This window comes from Papaver somniferum, chromosome 1 (genome assembly GCF_003573695.1).
Source record: "Papaver somniferum cultivar HN1 chromosome 1, ASM357369v1, whole genome shotgun sequence".
Taxonomy (NCBI): domain Eukaryota; kingdom Viridiplantae; phylum Streptophyta; class Magnoliopsida; order Ranunculales; family Papaveraceae; genus Papaver; species Papaver somniferum.
In genome coordinates, this window is record NC_039358.1 from 218,842,912 (window position 1) to 218,868,578 (window position 25,667).

The 25,667-nt window shown below is 36.9% G+C and overlaps 2 protein-coding genes and 1 long non-coding RNA gene across 3 annotated transcripts; 2 read left to right on the forward strand and 1 right to left on the reverse strand.

Moving 5' to 3' along the window:
• Positions 1–259: 259 nt before the first annotated feature.
• LOC113340405 lies at positions 260–1,232 on the forward strand. The gene is made up of 3 exons (XR_003355474.1): positions 260–382; positions 507–589; positions 1,121–1,232. It is a non-coding gene; the product is annotated as an uncharacterized LOC113340405 (long non-coding RNA).
• Positions 1,233–9,089: 7,857 nt separating this feature from the next.
• LOC113360467 lies at positions 9,090–9,753 on the forward strand. The gene is made up of 2 exons (XM_026603977.1): positions 9,090–9,327; positions 9,467–9,753. Exons 1-2 carry the CDS (start codon positions 9,090–9,092, stop codon positions 9,751–9,753), a joined length of 525 nt encoding a protein of 174 aa, XP_026459762.1.
• Positions 9,754–16,619: 6,866 nt separating this feature from the next.
• LOC113337129 (G-box-binding factor-like) lies at positions 16,620–19,070 on the reverse strand. Its single transcript, XM_026582811.1, has 2 exons — positions 17,768–19,070; positions 16,620–16,953 (listed from the first exon to the last, which is right to left on the reverse strand). The coding sequence occupies exons 1-2, from the start codon at positions 18,048–18,050 to the stop codon at positions 16,916–16,918; spliced, it is 321 nt and encodes a 106-aa protein (XP_026438596.1). The 5' UTR covers positions 18,051–19,070; the 3' UTR covers positions 16,620–16,915.
• Positions 19,071–25,667: the final 6,597 nt, after the last annotated feature.

Genomic DNA, 25,667 nt, shown 5'->3' on the forward strand with positions numbered 1-25,667 from the left:
TTGATGAGGTACAGGTACACGGTCCTGTACAAGTCCCGTACCGTCCGGACCGAAAGAACCGACCATTCGTAGCCATTAGATTTAGGGGTACTGAACAAATACAGCCGTTAGATTAGGGGGGGGGGGGTATATATACTACCTTAACAATAGGGTTTCTCATTTTCGTTTTTCTTTTCCTTCTTCGTCTTCGACTCTTCCGGTCTTCCCTCTGAGAGACTGATATAGTCATATAGAGAGAGAACTGAGTTCTTGAGTCTCTGATTCTCTGAAGTCTGAAAGTGAACTCCATTAATCAGTGAACACGGAACACCAAACAAGAACAACACCTCTCGATCCAGAAGAAGAAGGAGAAAAAGTCAGTGATTTCAATGATTTGATTTGTGTAAGTTTTTTACTTTTGTTGCTTTTTTTCTTCTCCAATTTTAATCCTAGGACTATGGATTTCTATATGAAGTCGAGTTCTGGATGATCCTAGGACTTTTGATTAATTTAATTTAGGGTTTCAGTTTCACAGGGTAAGTTATCAATCACGTCAGGAAGAAGACGAAGCGAAAGGATTCAAGGAAGAAGCTGAAGGAAACCCATTAAGGTACTTTGTATTTCTTTAGGCTTTTTATAATTTTTTTAATTAATTTTGTTGTTTTCAGTTTTTAATTTTATGATGTTTTGTCTAAATTTTATCTCAATGCTCCTTGAATTTCTATGCTGCATACTCAGTTTTGAGTAATTTTTGTTGTCATTATGCAAACTCCCATGTTGTTGGGAATTATGATGTTCGCTCAAATGCTATTAGATCTCCTACCTTAAGTCATACTTATAATTTGGCTTGTGATAAATATTTGCCTTCCATGAAATCTGAGTCATGCTTTTCTCCTGCCTTGGCTATACTTTAAAACCCCATTATATTGATCATATTTTTAAGGTTTCAACTACCTGGTCTATACCTCAATCGACCAATGTTAGCTTTCACTTGAAATGACTCTTTATACTTACATGTGAAATTAAGTTTTATATGAATTTTGAGCAAAGAACCCTTTTAACATTTATCTTTACCATCCATTACAACATAGTACATCTTTTAATAATTTTTGTTATCATTAAAAGTCTTTTCTCTTGTCAGTGATGGAAATATGGCGCCATTTCACTCGGAGAAATGTTGAAGAAGCCACTTGCAATTATTGTGGAAGGACTTATAGGGCTAACATGTTCAGAAATGGAACTTCTGCCTTGTGGAAGCACTTTAAAAGATGCCCCAGCAATCCTAATCATAACAGAGCTTACATAAATAATGCTTAGAATTTGTAACTTATGCAGTTATGCTTAATGAAATTATGCTTAGAACTTATGCAGTTATGCTTAGAACAATGTACAATTCTTATTTTCTATAACAGAGCTCAATGCTCCTTGAACAATGTCCAGTTATGAAGTTCTTATTTCTTCTTCATTTTATAAGTATAGAATGGATCAAGTTTCTTATTTAATTTTTCAGTTGAGTTCTTATTTCATTTCTTATTTCATTTCAGTTTCATTTCAGTTCTTATTTCATTTTTCATTTCAGTTCTTATTTCATTTCTTATTTCATTTCAGTTTCATTTTAGTTCTTATTTAATTTTTCAGCACTTAAATTTGTTTTCTCAGTGATAAGCTGGCATGGATGAATGAAGTCAAGCTCATGGAACAGATACCCCTACACCTACAACTGCTACACCTACCACTGCCACAGATGCAATTGTTGGATCCTCAATCCAACCAACAAATGAAGCAGCACAGCCAGAGACAACAACAGTAGATGTAGAAGCTACTTCTACATGTATGGGTGGTAAGATAACTTCTGACATTTGGAATCATTTCAAGAGGTTGAATGTTCAAGATGCTGGATGCAATTACTGCAAGAAGGTGATAAAGGCTCATACTGGAAAGAATGGTACAAGTGGAATGTGGAAGCACTTCAACAGATGCAAGCAGAATCCTAACAAGCCAAAGCCAAAAGGACAACAAACTCTGAGGAGTTTGACTTATTGGGTTGGTGGAAGACCAACAGTACAAAGTATAAGATACTTGGACATATGGCTAAGGACATATTAGCCATTCCTGTGTCTTCTGTTGCCTCTGAGTCTGCTTTTAGCACAGGAAAGCGAGTCTTAAGTCCTTGTAGAAGCTCTTTATCTACAAGGACAGTTGAGGCATTGCTTTGCACACAAATCTGGCTAAGGAAGCCAATACAACTTGATCTTCTATCTGATTACATACCAGATGATGATGTTGAAGTTGAAGAAGGTAACATATTACATTATTACTTGTGTTTGGCAGTAATAGATATAGTCTAATAGTTACTAACTGCTATTATTTGTTTTTGCAGCGGTACTTGGTCCTATCAACACTGATGACACCACAAGTGCTGCTGACATGGATTAGAAGATCAAGATTCAAGACTACTGCAGCACTAGCTGCACTGCTAGTTGTTTTTTTTCCAGATTTTCTCATTTTCAAGACTTAGTGTGGCTACTGCTACTGTTTTTTCCATATTTTCAAGACATTGTTTGTTTGGTTTGTTAGTAATATTGCTACTTATTAGTTGCTGCTTTGAATGAGAATTTGTTATATAGAAAAAACAGGTAAAAAACAGGTAAAAGAAAAGGCAGAGTGACAGATAGTTTTTTGCTGAAAAGGTACCGACTGGTACCGGTCCCGGACCGGAACCGAATGGTACCGGAACCGAGGTACACGGTACCGGTATCGGTCCCAAAAGTTCAGTACCGACCTCTGGGGGTACAGGTACTCGGCCTCGGCAAGAACCGAGCCGAACCGTACCGTGTGCACCCTTAAACTTTTCTCGTTTATGAATGGGAGTCGAATAGACACGATTGGGGAAAGTGAGGGCTTTCCCAGTAGTATCGAGGGAATATATCTTGTTTTTGCATTTAAACAATATTTGATAGATAATGTTAGGTGTCCGTAACAATTTCCTGCTATGTTAGTGTTATCATCACTATGATATTGCTAAAAAAATGGTAGTTCCATACCAAAAAAAAAATACGCTGATGGTTATCTTCATTCATCCATAAACTTCACAAGAACCCACAAGCAGAGTTCTTTGTGATAACCCGTTCCCATTCTGTCAGTAACTGCTATTTGACTGCTGTTGGTGCAAAATTGCAGTTGACAGTCTTGTCACTGTTGTGGTATTAGTGTAGAAATATAAGATACCTCAGTTTGAAGCATTTATAGGCACAATATCTGACTTTCAGATTTATCTCGGTCTTTTATGCTTTCCGTTTCCTATTTCATCTGAAAGGAAAACACCTTTTAGAAGCACATTTTTTGTCCATATGGTCAAAAAATAGAATTTTTACAGAATCACATCGACTGAGATTTCACAAAAACACCTCACTGGCTAGAGGTTATCCATGACATGCAGAATTTAGCACTTGAAATGCGGCTTAAACAATTTTAGTTAATCCTATAAGAATCATGTAATTGGGAAGAGGACGGCATAATGCTAGTGAACTTCATGAATTTACCTCAACACTATTAGCTGTTGTTTAACGAATTGGCAGCTGTGATCTTAACGACCTTCTGACAAGGTTATTTAACAGAGGTTTCGTTGAAGGAAGGTTGAATTGGCGAATCTAGGAGCGTCTGTGACTAGTGATGTACTATCTAGCATTGGTGCTATCTAGCACGCAGCGTGGGAGAGGACATGAAGCTAGCACCATGGTCCCATCCGTTAGAAGATCAAATTTTTAACCGCAGCACGGCACGAGAGTGTGGGTGTACATTTTTGATAGATGTACAGATGTTAGAAGCATAGCTCGTGGTGTTTAGGAAGGGGCACTGTTATTAATATCTGGAATCTAGATGGATACTAGATATCTATGAGTCTGCTAGGTATACTTATTCTTATAACTTCGTTTGTGAACTGGAATACTTACCACTATACTACAACGAAAGAATTTATACTGAAAAACCTAATCGAAACTAATGAAAACCTGTAATCTTCTTCTAAGGAAACTTGATTCTTGACATACCACGATTGAATGCCTTTCTCCCCTCTTTATCGCTACAGAAGATGATGATGATAAGAGGAATCATTACAAGGACACAGAATAACCCTAGAATTACAAGGATGACGGAATCCATTAGAGAAATTTCAGTTTCTTGATGAAAATTAGTGAAATGTTTTGAGATTACTTGGTTTTCTTGGAACTTTTTGTGGATTAATGAAAGTTAGGGTTTCAATTGGTGATACAATGTGGATTCTGGAGCAGTGAAAAAGAAAGAGAGAAAATAAGAATGGAGGGAAGAGATTTATAAAGGGAGAAAGGCGAGGGGAGTGAGTTGCAGTGTAACAGAATTGTACTTTGCTTTTGTTTTCTGAATCGGTTTTGTATCGTACTTTTCGTTATGACAGCTGTATACGTAAGAGCCTAATCAAAATGCCCCACGTGGTTTTACTGGTATCATTTCTCATCGGATACCATCCAACGGCTCGCATTTCAATCTATTGAGGATTAACAACAGTGTGCACAAATTGCTGAACCAATATCACGTTATATCGGTGACAACGTTATTTCGGATTCGTTCAATTTTGTGTTGACGCTAGGAACAGCTGAAACGTACACATCTTGGTGTATCGGATACTTATTAAAATTAGTTTGAATTCTTAGGAATAATTGGTGATGCGCATCGGATACTTATTAAAATTGAAATTTGTCATTATCGAATCTGAATTCTTTGAAAGAATTGGGGATGCATATCATATAGTCCATCTAAAATTTCTGTTCTTTCAATTAAGAAAAATTAGAGGACACATATCGACCAAATTTTAGTGGCGGACCGCGGTCTTAGATAGAACTTGGAACCATTTTAATTTGACGGGCCGAAAGTATCTCACCGTTGATGATAAAAATTAGAGTAAGTGGGAAGTTCTCCACTACAAAATTTTTGGATTGTGCACACAATGATTTTCTACTGCAACTTACTCCTACTTTGTCAACAACATCTTCTGATAAGGTACCCACTGAATTTTCAGAATTACTTTTGCGTTATTCAGATATTTTTGAACCTCCAACATCCTTACCACCTTCTAGAGATCATGATCATCGCATACCTATACTTCCTAACAATACACAAGTAAATGTTAGACCATATCGATATCCATACTTTCAAAAAGCTGAGATTGAGAAAATTGTGTCTGAACTTAAGAAAGCAGGGTTCATTAGTCAAAGCTCTAGCCCTTATTCTTCTCCTGTGTTGTTAGTTCGAAAAAAGGATAATAGTTGGTGTATGTGTGTTGATTATCGAGCACTTAACAAAGTTACTGTAAAAGACAGATTTCCAATTCCAGTTGTGGATGAATTGATTGATAAACTGAATACAACTATAATTTTGTTAAAGGTAGATTTGTGATTTGGCTTTCATCAAATCAGATTGTATGATGCCGATATTCACAAAACAACTTTTAGAACACATGACGGTCACTATGAATTCTTAGTAATCCCATTTGGATTATCTAATGCACCTGCGACATTTCAGAGTTTGATGAATGATATTTTCGATCTCACCTTCGAAAATTTGTTTTGATATTTTTCGATGACATATTTATTTACAGTAAATCTTTGTTCGAGCATCTGGAAATTGTATTCGAATTACTTCGAATACACAAATTATTTTTAAATAAATCTAAGTGTGACTTTGCAAAGTCATCCATTGGATATCCTGGCTACATGATCTCAGCTGAAGGTGTTGCTGTGGAAGAAGATAAAATTTCAAGCATTAAGAATTGGCCTATTCCTTCTACAATTAAAGATCTTTGAGGCTTTTTGGGTTTGGCAGGCTACTATCGCAAGTTTGTGCGTGATTATGGTAAAATATGTGTTCCATTAACTAAGTTATTGAAACAAGATAGTTTCAAATGGTCTGAGAAAGCTACAAAAGCATTTAATCAGCTCAAATCTGCCTTAACAAGCACTCCGGTTTTGGCATTACCATATTTACGAAGGAATTTTGTTTAGAATGTGATGCTTCAGGTAATGGATTGGGGAAGTCTTAATGCATTCTAACAAACCTATTGCGTATTTCAGTAAACCTTTATCAGGTAAGAATTTGAATCTATCAGTTTATGACAAGGAGATGCTTGCTATTGTCTTTGCAGTGAATAAATGGAGACCTTAACTTTCTTGAAGACATTTTAAAATCTATACAGATCAGAGAAGTCTTAAATATTTTCTTGAGCATAGATTGTCTTCTGTTGAACAACAAAAATGGTTGTCCAAATTATTAGGCTATGATTATGAAATCATATATAAATGTGGAGCTGCAAATAGAGCTGCAGATGCTTTATCAAGGATGGCTAGTTCTAAACTTTTGGCCATCACTGCTCCCATTTTTTCTGAAATTACTGAAATTGTTCAAGAATGCCATGCAGATGCTGTCTTAGGTACTCTTATTCAAAAATTATGCCAAGATTCAAACTATAAGCGTAATTACTCATATATTGATGAAGTTTTACGATTTAAAGGACATATTGTTATGGTACCTACTTCTGAATGGTGTAACAAATTACTTATTGAGTTTCATTCAACTCCATTCGGTGGACATTCTGGTTATTTAAGAACCTATAAGCGTCTTTAGCAAAAAAAAAATATTGGAAGGGGATGAAAAATTCAATCAAGCTGTTCATATAACAATGTGAAGTCTGCCAACAAAATAAATATGAAGCTCTCGCTCCTCCCAGACTATTACAATCATTATCTATCCCTACTGATGCCTTGATTGATATTTCAATGGATTTTATTGATGGTTTTCCATTATCTAACAAGAAGAATTCAATACTGGTGGTTGTAGATCGTTTATCTAAATATGCTCACTTCATAGCATTATCTCATCCTTATTCTGCTTCAACCATTCTTGATGTCTTTGTGAGAGAAATTGTTTGTCTTCATGGAATGCCTAAAACAATAACTAATGATCGGGATCCTATTTTCATGAGTAACTTTTAGGAAGCATTTTTCGCCCTACAAGATAGTCATATTTGTCGCAGTTCAACATATCATCCTCAAACGAATGGTCAAACTGAGGTCACAAACAGAACTTTGGAATGTTATTTACGATGTTTTACTGGAGTCAGGAAAATAGATTGGTTAAAATGGCTTCCATGGGTTGAGTGGTGGTATAACACTAGTTATCATTTAGCTATCAAGATGACTCCTTATCAAGCTTTATACTGTCGAGCTCCACCAACAATTTCAACTTATCTTCCTGGAACAACTTTTGTGCATGCAGTGAATGAGTTACTAAGAGCTAGATATCATATTCTGGGAATTCTTCACTCTAATTTGCATGATGCTCAAGATAGAATGAAAAATTATGCTGACAATCATAGACTGAACGTTCTTTTGATGTGAATGATTGGGTTGTCCTTCGTCTTCAGCCATACCATCAGAATACAGTTTGTGATAAATCTTTTTCTAAACTATCTCCAAAGTTTTATGGACCATTCCGTATTGTTGAGAGAATTGGAACAGTGGCATACAAATTAGAATTACCAGTAACAAGTTGCATACATCCAGTCTTCCATGTTTCTCAGTTAAAATTGAAACTTGGTTCTTCAGTTGTGGTCAATGCTGATCTACCAACAACTATGAATTATGAAAAATGGGAACCTTGGCAGCTTTAGGACCTTAAGATGTTCAAAAAGGGTAATATTGCCGGAACTAGCAGGCTTGTTAAGTGGAAGGATCGTTCTAATGATGAAGCCACTTGGGAAGATGCAGATAAGTTTATCACCCGATTTCCAGAATTTTCATACTTGAGGACAAGTCATGTTTCACGCGGGATGGGATGTTGCAACTCCAACACTACATCTTCCTTATTTCCTTAATTAGTATTTCCTTGTTTAGATTTCCTTAGGTAGACAGTTGCCTTTAATTCATCTAGCTTAGTTAAGAAATCATGCAATTACCTTAATTACTGCAACTTAGGTAACAAGTTAAGTTAGATATATATGTGTGCTAGCTCTGTTAACGTAGAATTATGAATCAATACAAAACTCAAGTTATTATTTTTCTTCTTTTCTTTTTAATATTTGGTGGCTGATCTCCAATTCAACGGATCAAAGCTTTGTTCTTACTTAATATTTGTTCAGAACCCTAATAACAAACAAAAAAAAATTGAATTGTTGTCTTCTGGTATAGATTGTATAATTCTTCTAGTCTTCGTCATCTTTTCAACATCATTCTCTTTTTTTGTAAAATGAAATAAAAATTAGCATGTGTTCTAAAATAAATAATGAATCGTTGATTTCTTTTTGCTAACTCGTTCCTCAAGAATAAATTAAATTGTATTCTACCATGCCTCCCCTTAACCCACACTATGATTGGATCACGTACTGATTTCTTTTGATTTACTGCCGCATTCTCTGTACATTAAGTTCGTTTTGCTAAGTTGTCCAGAGGTATATCAACACCTTCAGTTCTTACTCCTAAATTATCCAAAGCTTGATCTGCGGTTAGAACTTTGAAGCCATTCTTCTTTCAAAGCATCTTTTCCTTAAAAGAATTTTCTGATAACATTCTAGGATAGAGTAGAATCATAATGAATTGTTTTTGAACCGTGAAAAGTGAACCACGTAAAAACAACTCTCTCGCAGACGGCCCAAAAATAAGACCCCTGTTTTTCTCTTTGGGGTGGAGCCCACCTGTTTTGTGTCTCAATGGTTTTACGTGGTTCACTTCCACGGTCTGTACAGAATTACTCATTTGGAAAACTAACACTCACACAATACTTTTTTGAACATGCGTACATGTCATAATTCAAGGTTCTGGGGGCCCGTAGCCCCAACTTTGTAGTCCGGGCTGGGCATTTTTAACGGGTCTAAATATCCTAACCCAGTATAATTTATCAACGGGTCAAGAATGGTCTGGCAGTGATATCTAGATGTTTTACTAGAGAAAGGGGATCCTAATCCTTATATGCTTATACTACTGGACTACGAGTCTAAATCCTATATATACAGCCGGTTTCATCGTCCAAGGAATCTGAACATGGTCTTTCACTAGCTACACATCTGTTTTTCAATGCAAGCGAGTATGAGGATTAATCCCATGAATTTGGATAATTATCCTCCTGAAGTAACCTACGAAATACTTTCTCGTGTACCAGTTGAGTCTGCGTTTCAGTGCAAGCAAGTATCAAGAACTTGGCGTAATTTCTTCGATCATATTAACGAAGGTATGATTTTTGCCATCGGTTTAAACAACAAAGAAAAGCCTTCTTTTAGACTTTATTATGCAGCGCGTGACATGATTAAGAACAATATCAAAGAAGGTCAGACATACGCTGACCTCCTAGCAGAATACCACCATCCTCCCATCCAAAACAGGTATCGCGAAAACCCCTTACAAAGATGTCATTGGTGGTTCGTGCAACGGTTTAGTTTGTTTTACTATCCCCAACAATGTTATAGATGATCCTGTTTATATCTGCAACCCTTTCACAAGAGAATCTGTAAATCTTCCGAGGTTAGCAGCAGCAATCAGCCCAGATGGCTTAGTAGTGAGCGGGTTTGGTTTTGATTTGCATAACGAACAGTACAAGGTTGTCAGAATCTACTACCCTGACAAAAACCTCGATGTTGGACATGTGGAAGTGTACACTCTCGGTGGTGGCACCGGGTGGAGAAATATAGGAGAGGTTGCATACTCTTTATGCTCATCACCGGCCGGTATCCTTGTCGACGGAATACTGCATTGAATAGATTACAAGTCAATGAAAATCGTGGGGCTCAGTTTGAAAGATGAAAAGTTTCAGTTACTCGCGTTACCACCATGCTTACATTTGGTTGAAGCTGCAGTTTTTAGGCTCAGAAAATTGAGAGGATGTATTTGTGTTGTTCATCATAAGTTTATCGATATATGGTTCTATAATAAGGATTCTAGTTATTCTATAAAATCAAGTTACTGGAGTTTGGAGATTAAGCTGAATACCATAACAAAAAACATTACCTTGGACGATTACCCATTCCTTGTAACGGAGAAGAATGAAATCCTATATTGGTATAACAAGTCGGATCTTATATGTTTTGATCCTGAAACTTCAGCAACAAAATTGGTTATCCGGGATTCTTCTAGTTTGAGTTTTAAGTATTTTGGCATTAACTATGACAAACTGGTGACATTTCTCTTCACTGGAGTATTTTGTATGTCCGTTGAAATTGTGGCATTCTTTGTTTTAGAGGAATACATATACAGGGAAATTTAACATTTAGAATAAATCGTATTTGTAATAATTTTACAGAATCGTATTGACGGGCAAACTGAGCAATTGAGTTCTATTCAATTTTAGTTTTTAGTTAAGTTTTTCTATTTTATTTCCTGTTTTAAGTCGAGTCTATTAGCTTTAGGGTGGCAATACTGCCAAAAATACTGGTGTGATAAGGGACATTACAATTTGTTTGGGTGATCTTCTTGTTGATTTGCAAGTGACTGGGCATTGGTCACATTGGCAGAATGGCAGCATCGCTAATCTCAGCTTTTTGGAACGAGGGCTACAAAAGAGCAGATTAGACACGCTACTATAAAATCATTAACTAAAACAAATATTTGAAAGAACATGTACAGCAAAAATAAGTTTGTTTCATTCACATAACGGATATGAGTTCATCGACATCTAGCTACATCAGTTTTTCATACTGCTCTACAATTGAAATGCAGGTCAGCTCAAAATGCTAACAGTAAGCATATCATGAACATGTACTAGGTGTGGTTGTATCTGCCAAATCGGCTGAGTCTAACTACTTATGGAGTAGTATACTGGTATTTACTGAACATAAGGGTAACAGTTTCTTTGGACATTCTTCGTGGTTCACAAGTGGATTGGTTTAAGCATAACCTGGCAGCTCCTGTGAACAGAAATGAAACTCATCAAAATTGGCACAATCTAGTCATGTCCTTCAAATACAAAAACAAAACAACCCAAAGGGAATAAATACATCAGTTGCTAGTCATGTAATTGTTGTATTTGTTTTGTCAACAAATCCAAAAAGATACTGCAGATTTAAATGGCAATTTAGTCTCGGCCAATCTGTAGTGTAGTTTCCTTGTGCAGATTAACATTCATAGACTAAAATACTTTAAACATCCATTTAGAAGAACAGAAAATAAAACATACCTAGAATTTGGGCAATTTTTTGCTTAGCATGCTAACCTGTTGGCGTTGATGATGATGGTTCTGTGGAAGTTTCTGGGTGTTGGTTGTGGTGTTGTGGGTTGGTGATCTTGCTGCTTCTGATCAAAGTATAGCGAACGTCGAGCTGCTGATTTTCTGGATTCTCCATTACTATCACTGCTTCAAACTCCCTATGTAGATTATCCTCTAAATTGTTCGCTGATGACAATTGATGATAGCAATCTTCGGAATTCAGATTATGACTGCTGCAAACAGCTTCGTTCTTTTCGTTCCATTTATCAACTAATAGCAGTGTTGAAATAATATGAGTTTTGAGTGACATGTAACTCGAATTTTCCCTATCCCACTCACCAACTGAATCAACCATATTTGCAAAACAGTGGCTGAATATAGTTAAACGTGTCGGGAAATTGAGGTTACGTTCATCTCGAACCGGCATGTTTCCATAAAAGTCAATTTCATGAAACATTCTACTTTAGATAACTTAGCTCGAATCCTCCACTTACATCTTTAGATTAGCATGATCGGATAATACTAGCACGAATATATAATCAATATGATAATAGACAATCTCACACGACACAAAGATTACGTGGTTCACCTTTGTAGGCTACATCCACGGCCAAAACCACCCCGAGAATCTTCATTATCATAACAAGTTATTACATCGGCACACATCAGATAATCAACTAGTTATATAACCCACTAGCGCTAAACGTTAGAAACAACAAGACATATTACGAAAAGTTTACCTCTTCCTTTGTTCTTCTTCTTCCATAAACCTCCACCGCCATGGTTGCTTTGACTTTAGACAAGAACACGAAGAACATCATGAATTCTAGCTTCTCCCATACGAACCCTAGAAACTCTAGATTTCTCCCATACTCATTCTCACTACAAGTCTCGCTTCTCACATGAATTTTCCCCCATCACCCACCATCGTAGGACACAACGGTTGTGACACAATCACTCTCATAAAGAGAGAGGATTCTACAAGAGAATTAACTAAGAGAATGGTTTCTACTCACAATATAAGCCCTCTTATATAGTAGACAAATCCTTGCTCCCCAAGTTTTAGAACTCGTAAAAATAGTCTATTACCTTAATTAGGAAACCCTAAACTTGGAAAACACTCCTCCAAACCGTCATACAAGTTTCCTAATCCAAGTAAACCTTGTAGACATTCCAAACCCGAAACTGCCCTTTAGCCACGGTTTTGACAGCATTAGATCACTGTTTCTGCTTCAAAAACTGTCAGCTAAAGTCCAATTTCAGCCATATGGTTATGTATACGGAACAAAACCTCAACAATCACCACCTTTTGTGACGTGAACAAAACAACCATCTTCAGTCAAACAAAACATGAATGTTTCCCACCTTATACAAGGTCATCCTCGCGGACATCATCACTAGCACGAATCAAAATTGTCTTGTACTCTTGAGCTTGAACCACCACCTAAGTCAAATTGCTTCTTTGCACTTGCATCACCGGAATCGCTATTTGTCGATATTCTAGCATCACCACAAACAACTTCTTCATATAATTTATACAAGTTTCTGCATGACTTATATCAAACTACTTCGTTGCCATGATCACTCATTATTCCACCTTCGTAGAATACTTCCTTTTTCGACACATGTCTAACACTTGACATTGTTTGAACTGAGCCACCAAACAATTCAAGACGGATTTAACCAACTCCAAGAACCAACAATCTTGAATCATTCTCCATGTAGACAAAACATGCTACAATCTTCATATGTTGTGTATGAACGATTGTCACTTAGCACCACCATGATTCAAAACATTCTCCTGACAATATTTGCAGACGCCAGTTGAACCCACGAACAATCTTCTCTTGCAAAGAAAACACCTTCAACACGAATCATAGTCACATCAAGCAAAGTTGTCGAATCTTTCTTGATGTCGTCCTATTCTTTGTTCGGTCTTGATTTACTCATCATCTTCATGATCTATATCATTCTGCTACGAACCAAGATTTTCTCTACCTATGAAACCTCTTGTTCAAATCACCGATTCACTGCCATCTTCATCCACGCTCACCGCACCACTTATCGGGAAACCGAGGTTACGTTCATCTCGAACCGGCATGTTTCCATAAAAAGTCAATTCCATGAAACATCATACTTTAGATAACTTAGCTCGAATCCTCCACTTACATCTTTAGATTAGCATGATCGGATAATACTAGCACAAATATATAATCAATATGATAATAGACAATCTCACACGACACAAAGATTACGTGGTTCACCTTTGTAGGCTACATCCACGGCCAAAACCACCCCGAGAATCTTCATTATCATAACAAGTTATTACATCGGCACACATAAGATAGTCAACTAGTTATATAACCCACTAGCGCTAAACGTTAGAAACAACAAGACATATTACGAAGAGTTTACCTCTTCCTTTGTTCTTCTTCTTCCATAAACCTCCACCGCCATGGTTGCTTTGAATTTAGACAAGAACACGAAGAACATCATGAATTCTAGCTTCTCCCATACGAACCCTAGAAACCCTAGATTTCCCCCATACCCATTCTTACTACAAGTCTCGCTTCTCACATGAATTTTTCTCCATCACCCATCACCGCAGGACACAACGGCTGCGACACAATCACTCTCATAAAGAGAGAGGATTCTACAAGAGAATTAACTAAGAGAATGGTTTCTACTCACAATATAAGCCCTCTTATATAGTAGACAAATCCTTGCTCCCCAAGTTTTAAAACTCGTAAAAATAGTCTAATACCTTAATTAGGAAACCCTAAACTTGGAAAACACTCCTCCAAACCGTCATACAAGTTTTCTAATCAAAGTAAACCTTGTAGACATTCCAAACCCGAAACTGCCTTTTAGCCACGGTTTTGACAGCATTAGATCACTGTTTCTGCTTCAAAAACCGTCCGCTAAAGTCCAATTTCAGCCATATGGTTATGTATACGGAACAAAACCTCAACAATCACCACCTTTTGTGACGTGAACAAAACAACCATCTTCAGTCCAACAAAACATGAATGTTTCCCACCTTATACAAGGTCATCCTCGCGGACATCATCACTAGCACGAATCAAAATTGTCTTGTACTCTTGAGCTTGAACCACCACCTAAGTCAAATTCCTTCTTTGCACTTGCATCACCAGAATCGCTATTTGTCGATCTTCTAGCATCACCACAAACAACTTCTTCATATAATTTATACAAGTTTCTGCATGACTTATATCAAACTACTTCGTTGCCATGATCACTCATTATTCCACCTTCGTAGAATACTTCCTTTTTCGACACATGTCTAACACTTGACATTGTTTGAACTGAGCCATCAAACAATTCCAGACGGATTTAACCAACTCCAAGAACCAACAATCTTGAATCATCCTCCATGTAGACAAAACATGCTACAATCTTCATATGTTGTGTATGAACGATTGTCACTTAGCACCACCATGATTCAAAACATTCTCCTGACAATATTTGCAGACGCCAGTTGAACCCACGAATGATCTTCTCTTGCAAAGAAAACACCTTCAACACGAATCATATTCACATCAAGCAAAGTTGTCGAATCTTTCTTGATGTCGTCCTATTCTTTTTTCGGTCTTGATTTACTCATCATCTTCATGATCTATATCATTCTGCTATGAACCAAGATTTTCTCTACCTATGAAACCTCTTGTTCAAATCACCGAATCACTGCCATCTTCATCCACGCTCACCGCACCACTTGTCGGGAAACCGAGGTTACGTCCATCTCGAACCGGCATGTTTCCATAAAAAGTCAATTCCATGAAACATCCTACTTTAGATAACTTAGCTCGAATCCTCCACTTACATATTTAGATTAGCATGGTCGGATAATACTAGCACGAATATATAATCAATATGATAATAGACAATCTCACACGACACAAAGATTACGTGGTTCACCTTTGTAGGCTACATCAACGGCCAAAACCACCCCGAGAATCTTCATTATCATAACAAGTTATTACATCGGCACACATCAGATAATCAACTAGTTATATAACCCACTGGCGCTAAACGTTAGAAACAACAAGACATATTACGAAGAGTTTACCTCTTCCTTTGTCCTTCTTCTTCCATAAACCTCCACCGCCATGGTTGCTTTGACTTTAGAGAAGAACACGAAGAACATCATGAATTCTAGCTTCTCCCATACGAACCCTAGAAACCCTAGATTTCTCCCATACCCATTCTCACTACAAGTCTCGCTTCTCACATGAATTTTCCCCCATCACCCACCATCGTAGGACACAAGGGTTGTGACACAATCACTCTCATAAAGAAAGAGGATTCTACAAGAGAATTAACCAAGAGAATGGTTCTTGCTCACAATATAAGCCCTCTTATATAGTAGACAATCCTTGCTCCCCAAGTTTTAGAACTCGTAAAAATAGTCTAATACCTTAATTAGGAAACCCTAAACTTGGAAAACACTCCTCCAAACCGTCATACAAGTTTCCTAATCCAAGTAAACCTTGTAGACATTCCAAACCCGAAACTGCCCTTTAGCCCCGATTTTGACAGCATTAGATCACTGTTTCTGCTTCAAAAACTGTCACCTAAAGTCTAATTTCAGCCATATGGTTATGTATACGGAACAAAACCTCGGCAAAACGTTCTTCCTCTTCTTCTTCAACCATATCTGCCCAACTTTTCTCACTCTTACAGGAGCAAAAAGGTTTCCAGTGTCCGAAACTAGAACCTGAACCACTCATTGCTTCTTGGGTCGAAGGAGTGGTGCTCATCAGACTATCGGTAGTTTCACTGCCAGAATATTCCTCAACTAGAGCTGGTTGATGAATTAGACGATCTCCATTAATGGGTGAACCCAGTGAATGTGAATTCTCCTCTGTCCATTTTCTGCCGAACCCATAATTTTGATGGTGTGCATTACCTGGTGAAACCCTTAAATGAGGATCGTCGTCTCTCCATTTTCTGGCAAACCCATGGTTTTGATGCTGTCCCTTGCTTAAATGAGAATTCTCCTATCTCCATTTTCCTCTGAACCCATGGTTTTGATGCTGTCCACTAACATGTACCCTTGAATGTGAATTATCTGAACATCTTCTTATGACAATCGGCTGAAGAACTTTAGTAGTAGAAGAAACTCGTGAACCTGAATGCTCCAAACCTCTTACACCAACCACATGGCTTTGATGATCTCTGTGAGTGCAAGAAGCCTGTGAATTGGAATTCACATAATGTGAGGGAGGCAAAACAGGAATAGTTGTCTTTACCAAAGAACTGCAACCAAGACCCGTAAAATGGACTTATACACACAATTCAAACTGTGCATCGTGGCAATGGGTGCAAAAACAAACCAGGAGTGACATTACCAAAACAAAATTATATTTCCATAAAATTTGGCAACCGATTTGAAACAACACGCATTTATAAACAAAAGAAAGTTTGTTTGATTCACACAAGGAATACACGTATTTATAGAGTACGAGTTTGTTAACGTCTACCATACGGTTTTCTCAATGCTGTACAGTTGAAACATATAATATCTTCTTCACAAGTCGGCTGAATATGGGTAACAGTAGGCATATCATGTACATGTACTGGGACGTGGCTGTATCCGCGTAGTCAGTTGAGTTTAATGACTCATGTTGTAGTATACTGGTATATGATGAGCATAAGAGACATAGCAGTTTGTTCGGGCATTCTTCATGTTGATTCACAAGTGGATTGGTCTCCCTATGGCAGTGCCAGCACCTGCGAGTAGAAACAAAACCCATCAAATTGACATAATCTGGTATGCATTAAGCCAGAGGAGAAGCAAATACACAACTATCCAGAGGGAAGAATTAGATGCTGGTAAAGAGCTACAAAATATAAAAAGGGTGTATGTATTTCATACAGAAATTTCAGTGTATATAATCATTTCTCAAGTCCTTTTTTCATTACAATATCCCAGGTGTGATGTAACTGGTACAAGGAAGAAAGATAGAAGACGATGGACACAAACACGACATCAAAGAGCTGACACAGGATCCTCTGAAATCATGCATTACTTTTATGCAAAACCGGATAATAATAACTCTTAGTAGCTTAAATATATCTTCGACAGTTCAATTGGAAACCCGGAGGATCATTAGGCATTAGCTAATTGGAAATCCGGCAGAAAGCAAATAAAGGCAAACAGGGACTGACATGATGAAGAGTCGTAACATGAAAGTGGCACAAGGGTACATACTAAGACCTTGTTCTCCATTTTGAGAGATGGAATTAGAGTTCTGTAAGAAGCAATTAGGTGATGCCAAAGTTTGCTAATGTAACTATATAATGATAGAAGCAGTGATTCATGTCTGAGTATCAGCAAATGCCCTTAATCTAGCTAACCTATTTCTACCAATATTTAAACTGCTCTAACAAGAAGCTAATCTGCTTGGAACTACAAAAAGTAAATCATGCAATGTCGACAAATCAGAAAACATATCCAAGAAGCATGCATTATAGATTATACTCACACTACTAGCATACCTCAAACATCATATGTAAGAATCTAAGAGTAGAACAAAAGACACACCTAGAAATGAGGTATCCTCTCTGTGCAACCCAGCAAGTTGGTGTTGATGCTGCCGAGGTTTCCTTGGGTGTTGGTGGTGTTGCTGCTGCTGCTGTGAGTATTGGTGATGTTGCAGTGGGTATCGGTGATGTTGCTGGTGTTGTCGTGGGTGTTGGTGATGCGGCTGGGGATGGTGATGTTGCTGTTGTTGGTCAGTGATGGCCTTACCATTCTTCCTAGCCTCTGCCAAAAGATTAAGTTGTTTGGCCACAATAGGACCCAACCCAGAGTAATCTCTCGCCATATCTGACTCTGTTGATATGAATTTTCAAACCTCAGCACTTCCATTTCTTCACTTGAATAACTTGCATCCAAATTCTTTTGACAGAAGACATTTCTAGCTTCAACAAACTTACTCAAAACATCTTTCTTCAAGCTTGTTTCAGTAAACTCTCTCCTGGAACATTTCTCGACTTGTTGCCTTATGTTCTCAAAACAATATCCAGCCCTTTTCTTACCAAAGCAATGGAACTCACCATTTCTTTCCTTGCACAGCCATATCCACTAACAATGTGAGTACTTCCGATTTCCGAAGACATTCCATTATTACTACTGCTACCTGAGGCTGAGCACTTCCCCCATTTAATCTCATCACAGCCAATTCTAGCCCTTTTTACCCAAAGAAATGCATCTCCTCATTACTTTCCTTCCACAGCCATTTCCATTAACAATGCAACTACTTCCTATTTCCACCAATGTTCCATTACTACTACCACTAATCTGGATCATCCAAAGATCCCAATTACTCATCTCAACAAGATTTTGAGATGGAGAAATTGAATTAGTTTCAAGAAAATCATCTTGTGACTACAGCATTTACCAATTGAGACATAAATGGGGGTAAAGAATGAACCTGACATACCTCCTCTTTTGCTGAATCTTTAGAATAAATCTGCTTTTCTTTATTTTTTTCAGCAATGAATGAATCATCCAGTTCAGTACTACCTTTGCCCACTAGTTCAGAATGAGACATAGAAAGGGTTAAGGAATGAACTTGACATACCTCCTCTTTTACTGAATCGCACCATTTCCCCCAGAATTTTATGATCATCATTTCTAGGGTATCAAAATCAAAATCGCCTAAAATAAGATCCCTCCAATTACTCATCTCAACAAGATTTTGAGATGGAGAATAGGTTTAGTTTCAAGAAAATCATCTTGTGCTGTTGTTAGTACAAGAATGATATGTTGTTCACCACTAATTACATCTTTCACTGAATCTTTAGTTTCTTCTTTATTTATTTCTTCATCCAAAGCCCTAGATATCAACTCCACCATTTTTTTTCTTGGAAAATGTACAAAACAGTCCTAGTATTAGGACCCGATTCACAAAAGCATCATACGGTTACAAACTATTAACAAAATGATCATACTTCCGTTAAAAATGGAGTTAAGTGTTGATTCACAGTTAAATATGTTAATAAAATTACCTATATGTCCTTCATATTATCCTTCTACACACAATTTTAACTTTTGCCTTCATTAATAATTATTTTGACGGTGGTGCTATTTGTAGGTGGTGGTGGTGCCGCTTACATATCGTTACACCGCATTTAGGATCGTAAAACCACATTCAGGTTCGTTACACCGCATTCAGGATCGTTATACCGCATTCACCCAAAGGGTTCACCGCTTGCCTCCCGGGGTTTAACAGGTATTCTTAAGCTTCTACCACCACCACCACCACTCCAACCAATTAGTTAACCAAAAAGGTATTTGGAGGGAGGGTATATTTGGAAAACATAACACCGTTTTATTCAAAAGTGTTAAATCGGATGGAAAAAGACCATTTTGTAAATGAATTATAAAAGTATCATTTTGTGACTGAATTACAAAAGTATGATCATTTTTAAAGAAAAATAATTGGCCCTTTCTTTTCTTCTTCTTCATCCATCACTACACTAACTTCTCTGAAACCTAATCAAACTTCAATTACCCTGCCTTAAGTTTCTTAAAATCTCTTCCAATTGCATCCGCAATTTCCTTCTTCTGTGTTTCTGTATTTCTTTAAAGATGATTATTACGAGCCGAAGAATTTAAAAAATAGTAAAAAAAATATGCTACAGGAAAAAGACGAAGTAGGAAATTCATCGATTCCCAAAGAAACAGCGATTCTTGAAGACGAAAGAGAAGAACGTAAATGAGGGGTTTGTTTTTTGTGTATTTACTACTAGATGACTGCTACTCAAATTGGTGTTTCTAGCACTAAAATTTAAAAGTAAATATGCTTCCCAATCAAAAGTGATAAACTGGTGCAAAGAGAAACTTAGGATTAAAAGCACGGAAAGTAGACATTTTCAATCCCTAAACTTGCATTCAATTCATAGAGTCACAGATTCCATTATCACATATTCATTACTAAATTCTGTTAGGCATTTTTACAAATAACAAATGCTCACAACCTTAATCTTTAGTACTACGGAGTATAGCAAAGGGAAACAGACACAATAAGAATTCAAAAAGTAAGCAAAAATTTCAATTAGGGCGTGGAACTGACCCATTGTAAAGTAGTTCTTACCAATGTCTTTGAAAATTCATCGTGTTCTCTTAGAAATCTGAAGGTGTATCTGTTGTATGAAAACGAAATTAGTATGATTTGAAAACGAAGTTGTATCAAGACCAACTTTGATAAATCCAATTTCAATTCATACCAATTTTCTATTTCGATTCAAGTTGTACATAACCGAGTTGCTTGATATAGTAGTGGTGGTGGCAGAGGAGGGTAGTGTTGGCGGTGACAATGGGAGAAGGCAACAGTAAGAAAGAAGTCAATTTAGGGCATGCAATTAGAACAAAATAGAAGAGAAGAGTGAAAAATAACTTGAATTGACTGAATAGTATCAAAGTTTTTCAATATGGATGAAAACTGAGAAGCTTGTCTTCATTTTAAATTGATTCCATAAAGTCTCAAGGGATCAAAGGAATTGCAGCTTAGTGGATTTTCGTTTTAACTGTGGAGATAATCCAAGGGAGGTTAGAATGTAGGAGTGTTATTGTTGCTATTTTTGTAAATAATGTCCCGGTCCCTTTCACGCAAAGAAAAAGATCTGTTTTCTTCATCCGTTGGTTTGTTTTTCATTCCACACGTAACTTGTATCCTATTCGGATGGATACTCATATTTACTGAGAAAAAATATTTTGCATTATATAGCATATATTTATAAAATAACATAATTTTTTTCTCTCATTTTTAAAACTCCATAAGACAATTATAGATGATTAAAAGCCTCGTGGTCTACGGACTTCATTTTCGGAAAAATAAGACATTTACCGATGATTAAACGCAAAATTGGTTAAAAAGAACAAAATCAAGAATTCCTGGGTGAAAAAGACTTGTACATTTTAATACTGTTTAAATGGACAAAAATTAAAAAGATACTGTTCAAATGGACAAAAATATAAAAATAGCCAGGATGTAATCAGTTTCATCCTACCCGTTTTCAAATATTTTTTCTTATTTTTAATTTATATCAGGATGCATCCAGTTTCATCCTTGCTATTTTTTAAGTTTAAGGCGCGATGAATCCAGTTTCATCTTGCTATTTTCTTTTTGTCCATTTCACCCATACTAATTTTTACTAAGTTTAAACCCCTACACGCTTCACTTTTATAACCCATTACTTCTCCTTCGAAGTATTATAATGTTTCCGACATTCATCCTTCACATGCCATAACGTCAATTCAAGTCTAGGTACTTTTCCTGATAGATCGAATAATGTTTCCAACTTTCATCCTTCATATATGCCATAAAGACAATCCAGTTCCTCCCAAATCTCCTTCCAAGGGCGTGCTATGTATATGTAGTTGCTTAAGAAGTAGCTCAAGATGTTCTTCCGTAATCCTGTTGGCCAATCCTTCGTCGGAGTCTATGCCATTGTTGTCTTCCCTTTCTGGTTTCTGCAACGACTGATATATGATATGTCATATCCTATTTTTTGAAGTATATAATACAAGGTTTATCACATGAAAAAGGTGAGGTACCTGTTCGATTGCCTACCTCCATGTTAAGGCTGAGTCTAGGAATTTGATTTATAGATAGAAATGAAAATTTTGGATCAACAGTTCATGTGGGACTGATACTTTGACGTAGGTTCGACTTTAGTCAGGCATATTTTACAGAGATGACGTCATTTCCACTCCTGCATATGTTTGAAGCATTTAGGGATAGGGCTGTTCAAGGTCGGTTTCGGCTCGATTTCTAGCAAAACCAAAACCGAAACCACTACTCTCGGTTTCTAATTTTTCAAACCAAAACCGAGCCATTAACCAATGGTTTCGGTTTCAGTTTTATCCTTCGGTTTCGGTTTTAACCATTAGGTTTTGGATAACCGATAATTGTGTCACAGAAAATAAAATATCACAAAAGAACCTTACCTAAATTCATCATTAACATCAAAAGGAATTTACATATATGATTATCTTATCTATGAAATTGGATTCACAAGATGGGTATGTACCCCCAAAAAAGTTACAGGACAATGTAACCAAGAGTTTACAAAGATTGAAGAAGAAACATGTATAACCAGGGATCAACCAAGGTTCCTTGAGAACATGAATCGTAAATGTCCTTGAGTGGGATTTGGGACGTTAAAAGGAATCTTGTGCTTGGAATTTGCAGCTCCTGCAAGATCTACATAATACTCAAGACGTCCAGCAACATTATCCTGGATTGAAGTAAAAATCAAATAATTGGATCCAAATTTAAACCTACAAACAACCTATCAAACAAAAACATTATTATGTTAAAATTAACATGCAAACATTCAATTGAAAGATATAATGAATCAGATAATTGAAAAGGAGAAAACAAGTTTCTCACCTCACCAGAAAAAAGAAGAGGTCATAGTATAATATATATCAGTAACCACCACGTCTCCACCACCACTGCATACAAAAAACACCACCATCACTAACGACGACCACCACATCTTCTCCGTTACAAAAAAAAAATAACCCAATCAATTCAACAGTCAGTAAACAATATCTACAATTCTATAAATAAAAATAAACAATATGGAAAACCCTAAATCAACTTATATTACACAAATAAGCTTTCTCTGATTTATATCTGTTCTTATTAAGCTTTGCTATATTCTTGTTCTTGTAGAAACATGAGAAAGAGATGAGAAAGTAAATAAAAATAGAAGAAAAAAATGGGGTACTGAGTAGCAGCCGCAGACGAGGAGAAGAAAGAAGATGGGAGAAAAAAAAGAGATTTAGTTTCTAGAGTTTCTAATTTTATTGTCTTTATCAATGGGTAGGATTTAATACCTAAATCCTACGGTGGAAAATCAGGATAATAACCCTTCCACTAACAATCGGTTTTCCACTGGGAGTTGGTTCGGTTCTTAACAGAAACCAAAACCGAACCATTATTATCGGTTTTTAACATTTTTAATCAAAACCGTTCCATTAATAAATGGTTTGGTTCGGTTTTTTTCTAATCGATTTGGTTCGATCCGGTTTTGGGTGAAAACCGGAACCATGTTCACCCCAATTTAGGGATGTAAACATTCATTCATCGGCAAAAGAAAATAACTTGTTTAACAATGAGGTACTGACAAAAAAAAATCATATTAATACAACCCTAAAAGATGACTAAACTTCAGGGCCACATAGGAATACCTTTTACGTGACCATCCCGGAAGTGGTTAAATCAAAATTGTAACCACGTTTAATTAGGTATCATTATGTACTTTGAATACCAGACGGATTCAGCAACAATACATGCAAAAATATAATTCCATAAAAAATAAAACAATGTAATTCAAACAGGTTATGTAGATAAACCCCCAGCTTCCCAGCATTTATCTGGTGGCTACGTTTTCTTGGAAAATCGGACCTTTTTCGGTAAGAATTAACCATCCTGTCATTTAAAATTATTGTGCAATGTAGTTGAGTGATGGAGTATGACAAAGTAAGTGCAGATGTATCACCTTTGTGAAGTTGCAGTGCATATGATCCCAGATGTATGACAATTGCTGAAATTGTATAGTTTTCCATGATAAGTTCATTTCTTACGAATCTGCTGAGCCAAAGGGAAACCATGTTGAATCCAGTGTATCCACTTTGTTGTCTAACAAAAAACACAAAGCGATAATGTCGGACTGTGTAGCAATCTTTTAAGCCCAATAGTCCCTTGTAAAATATTTCCAAGACCGTCTTTCTACTCAATAGAATGGATACCATTTGTAGGGTGATCCAACGTAGTTTTGTGAACATTGCAGGTACATCCTGAACATCAAACAAACAACACATGGTTAAGCATCACCAATAAAAAATTAAAATTTTGATTTATATTGTATGTACACATTTCATCATCCACCATGTGTACACGAAGAGACAAGTGGAAAGCATGCAAAGCGAGACATCAAAACATGATAACAAGCAGTCATAACCTAGGGGAGCATCTCATCAGAAAATATCACCGGTCAGCAGATCTGACGGTCAGGGACTGAGGATCACAGAGGTATGATGACAAAGAGGAGCACCAGATAATACCCCTTGGGTATTAGTACATCCTATCCCGAGGAAGATCCAAGATCAACGTCTGAGAGAGAGAGTTTGACTGACGCGGATGTGACCAGACTAAGAGACACTTGTCTGACACAAGCGGACGTCCAACTGCACGCATTAAATTCCTAAGAGATATACACGTGTCAACCAGCTCGTGGAATAAGCGAGGATAGCTCTTCGTATTCAAGCTTAGACCGCAACATATGCCGAAGACCTCTGCGTAATGGGCACAAAGCACAAGAAGATAAGGTTGCAACGGCATCTCAGAAGTAGGACCCACGTTTCAACCCTATAAATACCCCTCTCCACTAAGAGAGACGGGGTCGACCAATCCAGAGCAATTAGAGGAGAACATAGGAGAGAGAAATAGGAAGAGTAAGTAATCCTCCTACTTCCGCAGACCTATGTATACTCTAAAGTCATTCGACTATCTTTGTAACCATTCAATACATAGTGAAACACCAGCCCCGTGGATGTAGGTCTTAGTGCCGAACCACGTAAATCTTTGTATTATTTACATTTCAGCACTTTACATTCAACGTTGTACTTCATGTGCTTTACATTTATACTTGATTCTCTGTTTATTCCATTATACGAACATTACTTATGATAATATTCGACTAGACAATGACAAGCTCGAAGGCTTTGAGTCGATGAATCGATATAATCATCCCCTTTACACATACAACGTACAATTTTAGAATTAGAGTGTATGCGAATATTGTTTGTGAACACGTGGATGACTTCGTGATTTATGTGTTCACAATCTGGCGCTAGAAACAGGGACTTTGTCCCGGTAAAAGATTTATCTTATCCTGTGATTTCACCTTAAACGCGCATTATGGCTGTGCTCTATTATGGGTTCAGCGTGCTTTCAAAACCTTTTTTATTCTGGGTTCATGGTCTTTATCTTCACAAACACCATTTCAAAGCAGACAAATCCACGGCTATCTATCACAGATTTACACGTGCGGCGTTTTTTAAACTAAGTAAAATACTTAATAATCAGATTCATGAGTTTTCGCTACGGATCTGCCTTTTCAAAAGATTTCCTTTTTTTTTTATCTTCACTGCGGATGTAGATCCATGATTGTTTATTAGAGGATTTGTATTGCGAAAACAAGACCGTTGAAGTCTTTATGTTTTTCTTTTATTAAGGCCCTCGGGCAACTCATTTCTTTCTTAAGGTAAACACTTTTTATTCCACACATTTTTCGGGTACGAATGACACTAACCCGATCCTCGTGGATATCTTTGGTTCTCTCTATTTGAAATTCCCCTGTGCAGAAAAGGACTCAAGATGGAAAAGACACTAGAGGCAGGAAAAACCAAAGCCTCATCAAAT